At 44.8% G+C, this 13,177-nt stretch overlaps 2 protein-coding genes across 3 annotated transcripts; both read right to left on the bottom strand.

Annotated features, from left to right (window-relative positions):
* Positions 1 to 4,037: 4,037 nt before the first annotated feature.
* LOC133887392 (dolichyl-diphosphooligosaccharide--protein glycosyltransferase subunit DAD1-like) lies at positions 4,038 to 6,601 on the bottom strand. 2 transcript variants are annotated; one of them, XM_062327330.1, is made up of 6 exons: positions 6,440 to 6,601; positions 5,534 to 5,643; positions 5,384 to 5,431; positions 4,604 to 4,691; positions 4,471 to 4,514; positions 4,038 to 4,379 (listed from the first exon to the last, which is right to left on the bottom strand). In XM_062327330.1, exons 2-6 carry the CDS (start codon positions 5,612 to 5,614, stop codon positions 4,296 to 4,298), a joined length of 345 nt encoding a protein of 114 aa, XP_062183314.1. In that variant the 5' UTR covers positions 5,615 to 5,643; positions 6,440 to 6,601; the 3' UTR covers positions 4,038 to 4,295. The 2 variants fall into 2 exon arrangements, with proteins under 2 accessions (XP_062183314.1, XP_062183315.1); XM_062327331.1 differs by lacking the exon at positions 6,440 to 6,601 and adding an exon at positions 6,295 to 6,433.
* A 1,152-nt stretch (positions 6,602 to 7,753) lies between these two features.
* LOC133887274 (uncharacterized) lies at positions 7,754 to 10,860 on the bottom strand. The gene is made up of 3 exons (XM_062327214.1): positions 9,216 to 10,860; positions 8,040 to 8,169; positions 7,754 to 7,942 (listed from the first exon to the last, which is right to left on the bottom strand). Exons 1-3 carry the CDS (start codon positions 10,811 to 10,813, stop codon positions 7,754 to 7,756), a joined length of 1,917 nt encoding a protein of 638 aa, XP_062183198.1. The 5' UTR covers positions 10,814 to 10,860.
* Positions 10,861 to 13,177: the final 2,317 nt, after the last annotated feature.

Here is a 13,177-nt window from a genome sequence, read left to right as displayed (position 1 = left end):
TTATATGCTATGTTATACTGTACATACATATTTGTATATATGTTATATGTTACATATAATTACATACACTTGTATAATATGTATCCATATGTGTATCCATGTGTAATTATATATCATACATGTAATTATATGGTGTATACATATGTATGCATATAGTATATACTAACAATATAGTATCATGCATCCATTGTACATATTATGCGATCATATATTATACATACATATGCATTAACCATCTATGTAATTATTAGTAATATGTAACAATATGGTGCATGTGGGTGCACTGGTATGGTTGGGAAATCAGTACTGCGAGGGAGGCTCGGGGCAGCACAGGAGCACGGCCCTGGGAGCGGGTCGGCTTGTGGAGGCCGCAGTGCAGCAGGGCGCAGGCTCACTCGGGCGGGACGCCCAGCGCGGCTGGTGTAGCTCGGCTGCCAGGCACGTGGTTCAGGCGGATGTGCCCAAGCGAGCAGAAACAAATTAATCCTGTCGAGAAAAATCTTTGTAAAATTTCATTCACACTATTCATCCTATGATCTAATAATTACGTTGAAGAAAAAAGAGTGAACATGTATCATCACAGAAAAGAGAATATTTTATATAATAGAATCTGATAATCAGCTATAGGGCAACAGTGGGGGTAGGTGACATACTCACGTTGTGACCAAAAAACATATATATAGTATTGATTATGTGTTTTCGTGCTTCATAATTTAAATGATAATAAGTTCATGACGAGAATCATAGGCATGCATGTTGAAGGATACTAATGTTTCATATTGTATTAATAATTTATCGGACTAGCAAAATTGTCCACGCAAATTACACGGCTAGATTTGAAATTATTATGGTTCATTGATAGACTCTTGTACTCACAAGATTATCGGAAAGTGGAAACTCAGCACAGATTGTGTTTTTATGTTTATTTTAGTTCAGATAATTTGGAGCAAATATACAATTTAGTTGATACTTACAAGATTATCAACAAGTGGAAACTCAGCACTTGTTGTTACCATGCATGTTCTTTGTCATTTATATAAATTGATGTTGATTATATTGCATGGAAATTTTATTTTTCAAGAACCGCTGGGCGCCTGGGCGTGGCAAGGATGATTGGAAGTTTGCTAACCTTACAAGCTGCAGGCCTGCAGTACAACCTGATGAATGCATCATGCATGTGTTTCTTTTGTTTTAGAGTTTTTGGAAATCATATTTTGTATGGGTGTGCAAAAGCCAAACAGTCCAATTATCTAGCTTGGTTATGATGGTGAAATGTGTGCTTTTGGACAATGTTATCTACTTATCTTAGCTGTGAGCCTGTGAAGTTAACAATATAAGTGTACAACAGGTCAACAGTTCTCATCAAATTGTTAGTTGTGACTCGTGATTTGCATTTGTGAAGCCAAACAATCCAATTATTTTGTATGGGTGATGCAGATTGCTTATGAAAGAGTTAGTTGTGCCTTCTGATTTGTGAATCTATAAGGAATAGAAGCAAATTGCTAGTTTGATCTTCGGGTCCGAGTTGGGTTTCAAGTTTTGGATCGAGTGTATTCTTGCTCCACCCATCCTTGACCCGCCCTGTTGCCACCCTTAGCATTGACAAATATCATGACTCAGAAAGATCCTATTCGCACAAATATGATCTAACATCAATCTATGAGTCCTCGTCTATGAATTGTTGGAAAGGACTCGATCTAACCTCTCTAAGGCAAATATCGTTTGTTAGTTCAGATTTGTGAACAATATTAAAGTCCCACCATATCAATGGTAGGGTTTTTTTAGACTTACACATCCCCTCGGAAGATGGAGCCACACAATTTTTCCTCTGAGACAAAAACTAACTTATTTTTTCTTCTTCTTGGACTTCCTAATAGTCAACGATTTTCTCTAAAAAACACTCGTTTACTGATCCCGTCTATGCGTCATTCCACAATAAAGCAATCCTCGTCAATGCAAACCAGCCGGCCAAATTTCCCTATTTTTTGCTTATGCATATTTGTACCCATAAATTATTTCCTTCCATGCAGAGGTTGACTCATCCGTATTCACATTTTCCTTTTGAATGAATTTCCTCTCTTTTACCTCAATGTGCATGAGTTCTTTCTCTCGTCTTTTGCGTGCATGCAACGTCACCATGACATTCAATGGACCATTTTCTTGGTAATCTACATATAGTAATTATTGGTTCCACAATTTGTGGTTTTTAGGGAGAGAAATTTTTTAAGTTACGTAAATCCGAGGGGGGAGTTCCAACTATCGATTTCAGCTATAGGATTAGACATGTGGACGATAAAGATTATTCAGATTTGTCACAACTTATTTATTTTATATGAGTATAGATATCTTATCGTGTACAAATAGGGAGGTATTGTTCATCCCGTATATGGGATATACCAGCTGTGGATCAGATTTTATAAAGCAATCCATGTGGATTTTTCTCATATATGACCAGGGCCGGGTTTTAGAGGGGGGCTAGGGGGCTGACCATTTCCCAGCCAATGGAGCCTCCTATGATTATTTTATACTATGGATGAGGGAAAGAGGAAGAAGAGGGAGAGAGGTGGATGAGCCCCATGCGTGGCTCTTTTGCATCCATTGCTGTATATGACACTGGATCTGGGTGTATATTATCCATCCCATTTTCACCTCTACCTGATATTGACTAGTTAGAATCATTTCATTTAAAGACAACCAAATGTTGCCTCAAATGATATACATACTACTGGTTTTTTCATGCCAGTAACATGTCTTCTAATTTGTGTCCAAAACATAACAACCTTTTAGCACCCCAATTTAAACTTCCAATTTCAGACACTACCAGGGGCTGCTGCTTTTGATAGGCAACCCCCCCCCCCCCCCAATGAACACAGAGTGTATCAAAATGCCCTTATTGCATCATCACATAAGTGGTCTTCCATTTAGCAACATTTGGCTACTAACCTTGAGCCCACAATAACCTACAAATGCTGTGAAATATGAATCAACCACCACAAAAATACCATCTAAAAATGGCTACACAAAAGGTCACTTATGGTTGTTACATATATCGCGAGTTCTTTCTACTCTGTGTTTAAACATATATCACCTTAAAATTCTATTGGTCAGTTAACTATGGTTGATACCCATATTGCTAGTTCTTTTTTCTTGAGACCACACATATTGCAAGTTCTTTCATGGAGGAAGCGCACTTATTGTATGCATCTGTTTGATGTTCTGACCTATTAGAGCGACCCAACAAACATTCATCTTTATTCATTTAAAAGTGCACTTAAAATTGCTCCATAAAAACAAAATTATGGTTGATGCACATACTGCCGGTTCTTAGTTAATGTGTTAATTATCTCTCCTCTAATCGATCCGTGACTAAACATGTCATCGCTGTTTTGTTTTTTGGATGGAACAGAGTATTCCATCATTGGTTCGAACAGATGGTTCCATTCATCTTTATTCCCATTGTTCCTTGCATTCCTTCCTTTCAGACCACATGCACCACAACAATGCAACCACAGGCACCTGGGTTTCTTTCTTTTGGGAGGATCCAAATCTTGGCTAGGAAATCCTTTTCCCCTCTCTGGGACAGCAGCGACCTTCTAGTCTATTCCCATTGTATAAACTGGCAGCATGCTCTTGCCGTCTTGCATATGAGATGATGTGCCAAGTGATTATTAGAATGCAGGTATATTTCTGGTCTACTGCCAGGTTTGATTGACCACGTTTCTTTCTTCTTGTTTTTTTGTCATTGATCACCGAGTGGTGATCTTCTAACATATAGTCTCCCTTGCGATTTTAAGCGTGTGATCTCCCAACACATCATAGTGATTTACACAAGCTTTCACAAGAGGACAGGCTCTGCATTACCCAGAAGAAGGGCACACAAGTTTGCCTAGCAGTCCGCACTCCAAACTTATTCGGCTTGGATGAGCATTCATATGCCTATTGCTCAAATAAGCTACAAGAGATGCATTGCGTGTTGCAACTAGGGAAATCAAAAAATTCAATAGCAACACAAACATGACAAACAACAGTTAATCATCAGTTAAGAACTTCAACGGTATTTAAGTAATCTAGCATTCTTTCACTTCCTCGAATTAAGCAAGTGCTCATAGTATAACATTGTCAGCACTAGATCCAACACTGGACTAATAGTTCCTTGAAAATTTCTCAGCCTACAAAGGTAATTTGTGAGAGATCATATGGATATCTGACATTATGACAGTTCCAAACATTAAGACACGCTGACCAGCTACCATAATCTGGAGCTACAAAATCTTAACCACTTGTAGGGCAAGTGCTTATCCAAGGAAGTTCATGATCACCAGGTGGAGCACCAGATTGCACAGAACAAAATCAGCAAAAGCCCTTTCTGGGGGGAGATCCTGCAAAAAAAAAAAAATGTTGACATTAAACGTTACACCAGAATCTGAAGGGTAAAATGATCCTAGCAAATGACGACGGAAGCAAAGTTACCTTAAATTCCTTGTTATCTTTGTTGACCTGAATACGGAGGCAAACTGCACACACAAAAGAAAAGATCACAGTTATCTATTATGCACCAAGGTAAAAGGGTAACCAGAACTGACAAGGGGTGAGGAATTCCTACCAGCAAGCACTGCAGTTCCTATGCATGAAAGGACACCTGAGAGGAAAGAGTTGAAGGGAAATGACCCAACTATTCCCATGTAAGCAACCTGTTTTGCCACATAAAACAGCACACCAGTAAGTCTCTGAAGGAATTTGTACTAGCACACCAAGGGCGATTACAATATATATTGCAAAAACAACTGAAGATGTGTGTAACAAACTGAATGCAAAACTAATGTTCAGTTGGTAAACAAGTGCATAAAGGGAGCTTGTGCTTGGCTGAGGACAATAAATTTCATGATTGTAGAAAATGGCAGTTAATAAGTTATCTATCCAATCAAACATTGAGAAACATACAGCTTGTAAAATTCCAATGAGAAGTACAGTGCTATACTACAACCACACAATCTGGTAGCCAGTGGTTAGGTAGAGCAAAACTTTGCAAGTTGACAACTTGTTCTAAATCAAAACTCAGAATTTCAGTATCACCAACAAAATATTTGCCAAATTACAAATCAGTTGATAGCTTTAGCAAAACAGCATATTTACAAGATCTTTGTGCACGTCTGGTGGACAATTCCCTGCATTATACTAGAACAATATAACTCGCTAATGTGGCTTTTCGTACCTAAGTGTTTTCCATATTATGTTTAGTGAAAATCCACAACACACAAAACATCGGTAGATACCAGATAGTACACGTTCCAAGTTGTTCAGGAAAATTTTCAGCCTCCATTTTGTGGCCTCGAACTCTTATAAACCAGATGCCCTCAACAAAGAGGAAAGTGTTAAAACTCACCTGAACAAGGGCAGTAGCGACAGCAAAAAGCACATACAGGTCAATAATCTGCAGATATATAACCACAAGGAGTCAAGGATCAGCGATAGGCTAATAATAACTGACAACCTCAGGGATAGTGGAGGGGAAGGGGAGGTCAAATCAAGCTACCTTAAGATTTGTTGGTGTGGCAGCATAAGCCCTCCTCAGGGACTGGATCAGAAGCCTTGCATCGCTCGAGGCCCTCGGCATCCTGAAAACCTTGTGTCTTCTACTTCAAGCTAATCAGAAAAGAAACAAGTAATAATCGGATTGTCTGACTGTAGCAAACTGGATTGAAGTGTGCAAGCACCTAAAATGTGGGATTCAGGACATGTCAAAACTCATACTTCGACAGATGGCACCTAATTTCTCAGAGCAAGGTATGACAATTTGCAAACTTATAAGAACGATAATAATTACTGGGCGGGGGGATCCTAAAGACATCATTGCTCAGGTTTACATTTTCAAATCGTGCAAGGGACAGTTAAAATTGTAAGAGAGGAAACAAGTCATACTTAGATTGTCTGGACTGTAGCAACCGGATCAAGTGTGCAAGGCCCTACTAGCTAACACAGGCATCAGAATATCGTCTCATGTCAAACAGACAAACAGCATAGTGGTACGGCCTCTGGGTTGCACTGATAATATGGAATTGAAGACGTGTTCTACTCAAACCAGGGGCGGATCTACCACCCCGGCGAGCTCTTGCGGCCGCCAGAGGTGGCCGGCGGCGCAACAGCCCCCCCCCCCCCACCCGGGGTGGCGGATCTACCACGCCGGCGAGGTAGCTGGCGGCGCAACCGAGCGAAGCGACGGCGAGGGAGAAAACCAAACGCAGTCTCTCTCGATCAGAATCAGGTGGGATAGAAGGGGAGCGCCGAAGTACTCGCCTCGATGGAGAGGCTGCAGTAGACGAAGGCTCGCCTCGCCCCGGCGACCTCTCACGGTGTATGGGCGACGCGTGCTGAAGGCAGAAAGCAGAAGCCGAGACCTAGAGCGCCGGCCAGTGGATTCGCGTAAACAGGAGTTCCTTACCAAGAGAGGCGCCGACGACGGATTCGGTGGTAGGGGTCCTCGCCGCCTCGCCCGGCCGCCGGAAGGAGGAGAAGAGGAGAAACCCACACACTTGTTTGGGGGAGACGACGCGACCTGGGAGCAACCCTTCAGTTCGGCAAAATTTTGTGAATTTCTGTGGGAACGGAACTCTAATTGCTGGATTTTCTTTAAGTGACATATGGGATCTACAAATTAGAGGATGAAAAATGATTGAAATTTTAATAAAATTTCCCCACGAATTTAGATTCTTTTTATCAGTGAGCGAAAAAATATAAAACAAAATTAAAATCCCTGACCCCTTCTACTGAGGCCCAGAGGATTTTTAATAGGCTCTAAACTTTGAGCCCCACTGATGTCTAAGAGTTTTATGTTCATGGATTTATGTTCTGGTGATTGCTTTGTGACGATCGAGTGGGCATGGTAACAGAGCGTTGCCTCCGTCCAAATTATCTCTGCAACAGCAACTGGAACTGCAATAATAGGTGGCAATGGCCGATATTATACTTTCATACACCTTTTTTTTTCTTTTTCTTTTCTCAGACAACGTCCTCTACCAGATGGTGCCACGCTTTTCTTCAATCTCCTGCTCTCTCGTGCGCCTCGTCTCACCGTGTCGACCTCCCCCCTCCACGCGCTCACCCCAACCTCCCGTCCTCATCCACCTATCTCCAGTAGCGCTCCTGTAGCTGGATCCAATGCCGCGCTAACCTAACTCCACTGGGCCGTCTCCGACTCTCTGCTCACTCCATCCTGACACCGCTCATACAGTTGTCCTCCGCCGCTCGTGGCCGACGATACCCCCACCGCCTCGCTGCTCCACCCGTGCACTGGCCCAGCAATAGGGCTATTGAGGCATATCACCCGCTAACAGGGCAATTTTTTGTTTTCGCCCATCAAAGGGACAATTGGGAGACTATATATTTCTGTAAATTTCGAGATTCGACGATTATTCTTGTAAAATCCGTACGAAAATCGATTATTTAAAAAATCGTTGATTGGGCCTCAGTTCGGCAGGTGCACAACGGCCGATGGATCAATATCGTCTCATACTCTCATACATATGAACCCTGACACAGAGATATGCGTATATCCTCATAATGGTATACAAGTATAATACAACGACACAAGGTCTTGGAGTCATAGGCAGCTACTTTACACATCGAAGACTAAACACATCAACATTTTCTTATTAGTCGTTTGGAAATGCACACTTGCATGTTTCCCGGGACCAAGAACAACTAGCGCACATTATTCTGTATGCTTCTGACAGACTCACTCCACAGCGTCGATATATCAGATCCTGCTGAAGAGATTAGCCATAGAGATGAGGGCGTCGCCGGACAGCGCAAGGAACGCAAGGAATGAAAACCACACCGCGACGTTTATCTTGTCGTCGAACCGATCCTTGCCGAACCTCGACACCCAAAGACGGTTCTGAGATGCGGCCGCCGACGATGCCGATATGAGGAGATACGCCAACACCTGCAGCGAAACGAAGCATTCAGCCCGGGTAAACTCCATCGGTGCTACGTGCTCACACCGGCGAATCTCGCCGGAAGAAAGCGCGAGCTGTGCTTGCCTGGTCGAGGAAGAGGGTGACGCAGTAGCATGAGGTGCTCCGCAACCTCGGCAAAAGCAGACGGCGGGTCTCGATGAATGCTTGTGCGACCGAGTAGAAGCAGACGACCACATTCACTACGACGGCGTACCTGCCACACAGTACATTAATTTGAGGATCCGAGAAGAAAAAATAGTTAATTTGTTTAAATCTAATACATATAAAGACGTGTAGTGCAACAATAGTGTGTTTGTCTCTTTAGTAGAGAGTTCGATTCCCAAGTTCACTAGTTTTTTCGATTTTTTTCTGATTTTCCATGTACTAACAGGCTAATAGGAGAAAAAAATATTGTTAGATCTATCGTGCCTAAATAGATCTATATCGTGCCGAGTTGGACCGTCCATTTAGTCATCTCTTCAAGTCTCTACCGTATCCAAATTATATGACAGATCACAGATAAATATGTGATCACACCAATATTCTTTTCCTTCTAGCCTGATACAATGCCGCAAACATAAAAGTGGTACCATTATTTGACCCTAACAGATGAAATTGGGTCTACGACTCCAGGCAACACCAAGAGGTGGGATATCAAAATATCAAGAAAAAATTGGCTTATTCCCACGAACATCTATCACAATTATTCAGAGAAATTAAAGGCCTATATATGTACTTGCTAAATCACCTAACTGCAGTGCTGTATATAGTATATTGCAAAACATCATTACAATACATTAGAGCATGAAGAATTGTTAGTCATGTAATTTTAGAAACAATCAATTTTATTTTGATAGTTCAATAGTGGTGTAAAGATGAAGTGGAAGAATTACGTACATTTTATATACTGAGGATCAGAGAAACACATATGGTATTAAAGTTGATAGCAAAGATACCTATCTTCCGAGGTATGTCAGAAATGACTTAGTGCAAAAGAAAATATATTAGCAAAAATAAATGCACTTTGAACTTCGGGCAAAAAGAGAAATACATCTCATAAGCAACTATTGGATATTATTTAAACACTTTTATTCGAAATAAGAAAATAAAAATTTATAAATAATTGAATATTTTCACTGAGATATAGATTAATTAATATGGCTGCCTGTGCATGTGCACGAGAAATTTGGCTAGTTAATAATAATAACAAAAAGAAAAAAGAAAAAATGCGAGCATGAAGGCAAGTAAAATGGTCATAACCTGTACGGCTCGTAGCGGCCGTAGTGGTCGCCGGCCCACCCAGACGTCCTTGCGCTAGCCATGATGGAGAAGGCCAGCAGGCTGAGCACCGCCGTTAGCAGTCGAAGCGCCACCGATAGCGGCCTCTTCTCCCCAGCTAGCACCCCCGGCTCCGGCTCCGTCTCTTCCTGGACGTCGTAGTCGGCGGACGGCGGCGGTTTGTCGTCGACGGCCTGCTTGAGATAGGTACGCATGCGTCGCGTGGTGTAGAGCCCGACGTCCTTGACGCCGCCTATGCGCTGGAGGTCATGGGAGACGACCGAGGAGATGGCGTAGGGGCGGCCCTCCTCTCTGTAGATCTTCTCCGTTTCAAAGAGCTCCAACAGCTTCCGCAGCTCCTTCTGGAGCATGTCCAACATCGGGTCGACCAGTTTCTTCTTCACTTCCACCAATTTGTTCAGCGCCAACTGCAGTATGTTCTGCGCTTCTTTCAGGTTGTGGCCGTCGGCCTCCTTCATCGCCTCCTTGATCGAGTCCGCCTGCTGCCGCCGGACCTCGTCCACGAGGGTCTGCACCTGTGGCGGAGCGTCGGCCGGGTCGGGCGCACTCTTTCTGCGGTGTATGATGATCCGCTCGGGGTTGGAGGTGAACATGGCCTGCTGGCCCTGGATGGTGAATCTGTAATGGACCTCGGCGACGTTGGCGCGGTAAGGGCGCAAGGCGGTGCGGTCGCTGAGCGCGAGTTCGATGGTGACCCTGCGCACCTCTTCGCTGTAGAGGGTGCCGAACCTGACAGTGACGGGGGAGGATCCGTCGCTGGGGGTGCCCGAGCCCGGGTAGGTCCCGGCGTGCACCTTCTTAATGGTGGCCTCGCCCTGGATCGGCGTGACGGTGAGCTCGAGGTCCTGGGCGATGATGGTGACGAGGCCGGCCAGGATCTTGGAGAAGGTCTCGGAGAGGTTGGTGGGCTCGAAGATGTACACCCCGCCCAGGCTCTTACGTGCAATCGCCTCCAGCACGGTGGGCTCATGGCCTGCGCCGAAGCCGAAGGTGTGGATGGGCACGTTGCCGGGATCATCGAAGACCGTGGCGTCGCCGTATTTTTCGGACTGGGCGCCGTCGGACATTAGCATGATGTTGGCGGCGCGGCCGGCTGTGAACTTGCGGTCGGTGATGACTCTGAGGCCGGTCTGGAGTCCGTCCTTGATGTTGGTTAAGCCCTTGGGGGTCTGGATGCTGCCGACGAGGTTCTCAAGGTCGGCCCGTGCGGCCTCAGTGACGGAGCGCAGCCCACACCCACAGAGGCGGGTGGCATTGTCGTCGAACTGGACGATGCTGAGGCGGTCGTGCTCGGTGAGCTTCGAGATGATGAAGCGGAGAGCTTTCTTCGCATTGTCGAGCTTTTCCCCTTTCATGCTGCCGCTGACGTCAATGACGGTGACAAGGTCCAGGGGTGCTCTGAAGGCGGCGGAGGAGACGCCCTTGAGCTCGAGCAGCACCTTCTGGTCATTGGGAGCCAGGGGTGCCTCGGGGCTGTGGTGCTTGGTGAGCTGCACTTGCCGCATCGGCCTCGCCGGCCCAGGCTTCGGTGGAGGAGGCTCCTCATCGTCGTTGTACATTTTTGTTGGCTTTTAATCAGGATCAAATACACGCTATCTATCCAGAGATGAACTTTGCTCTCGCACAGATTACATGCTGGCTCAATCCAGCCCCTTTTTATAGGCTCTTTGCACGACGGACGAACACACGGGCCGTCGCGGCCTACATGACTTGCCGCGTAAGCTGCAGACTCCGTGCCTATAGCAGCCGGCCGGACGCGATACTCATGTGAGATTTAGCAATTCACTAAACAAACGAAAATCTATACAAACAACTACACTCACTCTACTCTACCAATCCCCCTGAACATGCACCAAATAGACGTGCATGCAAAACATGCAACTACGCAACTATTACTGCACAGACACGTGCCTGCAACAAGATAGATCAATCTTAAGTTCTTAACGTTCAAAGTTTCTGCGTCATATACCATACCAAATTAAGAACTTCACACGGCCGAGGGATCTCGTCACGTTGCGCTCGGCTCAGCCGTGCTTCACATCGATCTTCCAACTCCGCACGGGTTTGCAACACAAGCTAATACTTTGCGTTGTGCGGAACCCATGCAACTGTTTTGCATTCGCCGCCGGCGCGCGGTGAGGCAACTTACCAACGACGAACATTCATATCTTCACCGCCGGTGACAATCCTCGCTCGGTATGGAAATATCAGAGCTCTAATTGTCTTTTCGCCACTGACAACACATACTCGTACATGCATGGACGCTACTACATGCATGGCCATGGTTTTTTTTTTTTTTTTGAGTTGATTTTTCGATTTGGCAGTTAAAATCAGTTGAAAGTTTGGCTTTTTTTCAAGTAGAAAGCTCACATTTTCAGTAGAAAGTTCAAATAATTTAGAGTTCCACAATTTGTGTAGTAAGGCCTTGTTTCGTAGAGCTCTGGGAGCTGATTCTGTGCTGGAATTGCTCCCAGTGTTGCCAAACGGGCTGGTCGGGGAGTGATTTCGCGCGGGAATCACTTCCCGTTTTGTATAGCGAGGTGGGAGCTGAAAAAACTAACTTTCACCTGATTTTCGACTAATTCTCCTCGATTTTAACACAATATTCTCTCAAGAATCACTTCCACCACTAGCATACCAAACGATTTTACAAACAGAATCACTTTCACCACAGAATCACTCCCACTCTACTTCCACCACAGAATCACTCTCATCACAGAATCAGAGCTCTACCAAACGGCCACTAAGTTCAATAGTTTCAACTAAAAGGTTATGTATTTTTATTGGAGAACGTTCAAGTAATTTAAAGTAGAATGTTTCATAATTTTATGTAGAAATATAGTTATTTCGAGTTGAAAGTTCCACAACTTTTTAGTTGAAAGTTGGAAGCTGTTTAAGAAGATTGTTCCATAGAGAAGGAATTTCAAGTATTATTCAGAATTCACTAGAAAGAAACATGATCTAGTAGGGTTTTTTTTTTAAGAAACTAACCTCATTGTACTGGAGTAGACTTGAAATATGGGAGATGTGCATTGGAGCGCTACTTCGCGGGCCGGTGTTGCAAGCGTGTATTTCATGTCCCCACCCGTCCTCCAAGTACAACACCTGTCGATGGAAGAGAAATTCTTTCCAATGCAGCGACAACTAAACCACTGAGGATAACTCAAGCTTAGAGAATAAGTGGAGACGGAGAATATATGAGTTGCGGAAAAATCTTGGGATCCCTAGCGCCGGTGGCCACAGATCTATATTTATATGGCCATGCAGGGGATCCATGTAAAAAATACCCTACAAGGTGGATAGGGATATAGGTCTGTGATATACATTCGGGCCTTAGCCCATATCAACCTTCAACTATCCTGCTAATGTCACTCAACTGTAGTGGTGACCGCTACAGTGCCCTTGCTGTCATCAGCAATCGTGCCCGTCCCGTCTGAGGCAACGGTTCAAGCCTCCAACCACTTCGGCGGTTTGGCGATCACTTCATAGTAGGTGGAAGACGCTCCGTGGGGCCGCCTCGCCTGAGGGCCACCGGGTGGGGAGATGGTTGCACACCCTCTGTAGCGCACCCCCTGGCCTTTGAGGGTCCTTCCCCCACAATGGCAGGGGCCGGATCTCTCCAGGGGCCGCTCCCTCTGCTCTAGTAATGGTGTGGAGAGGGCTCTGATGATCCTTCGAAGGCCCCAGGAAGGTAGGGGGTCAAGATCCTCTGTTTCGCGCTTTCGGGTTTGTCTTCCACAGTCCTCGGGTTTGGAGCTTAGATTTCCTTAGCCCTTCGTGGTGGTGCCGGGGGCGTTGGGGGGCCCTTGTACCGTTCCTCCAATAGCACATGTCTGTTCCCCTTTGTTGTGTTCTGAACAGCACCTAAGCCAATGGATAACGAATGACCACCGGTAATAATCACTGATAAATAAAAATTATAG

This window comes from Phragmites australis, chromosome 12, assembly GCF_958298935.1.
Source record: "Phragmites australis chromosome 12, lpPhrAust1.1, whole genome shotgun sequence".
NCBI classification, from domain to species: Eukaryota; Viridiplantae; Streptophyta; class Magnoliopsida; order Poales; family Poaceae; genus Phragmites; species Phragmites australis.
Note: the sequence above shows the minus strand (reverse complement) of the source record. Positions and strands in the feature narration are given on the sequence as shown.

What these genes read in the sequence shown, in the direction of transcription:
- LOC133887392 (XM_062327330.1), bottom strand. Translation starts at nt 5,614, where the DNA reads ATGCCGAGGGCCTCGAGCGATGCAAGGCTTCTGATCCAGTCCCTGAGG. An exon ending in AGGAACTGCAGTGCTTGCTG is followed by an intron (nt 4,515 to 4,603) that starts GTAGGAATTCCT and finishes TTGTGTGTGCAG; the next exon opens with TTTGCCTCCGTATTCAGGTC. An exon ending in AAGATAACAAGGAATTTAAG is followed by an intron (nt 4,380 to 4,470) that starts GTAACTTTGCTT and finishes TTTTTTTTGCAG; the next exon opens with GATCTCCCCCCAGAAAGGGC.
- LOC133887274 (XM_062327214.1), bottom strand. Translation starts at nt 10,813, where the DNA reads ATGTACAACGACGATGAGGAGCCTCCTCCACCGAAGCCTGGGCCGGCG. An exon ending in GGCCGCTACGAGCCGTACAG is followed by an intron (nt 8,170 to 9,215) that starts GTTATGACCATT and finishes ACTGTGTGGCAG; the next exon opens with GTACGCCGTCGTAGTGAATG. An exon ending in TCACCCTCTTCCTCGACCAG is followed by an intron (nt 7,943 to 8,039) that starts GCAAGCACAGCT and finishes GTTTCGCTGCAG; the next exon opens with GTGTTGGCGTATCTCCTCAT.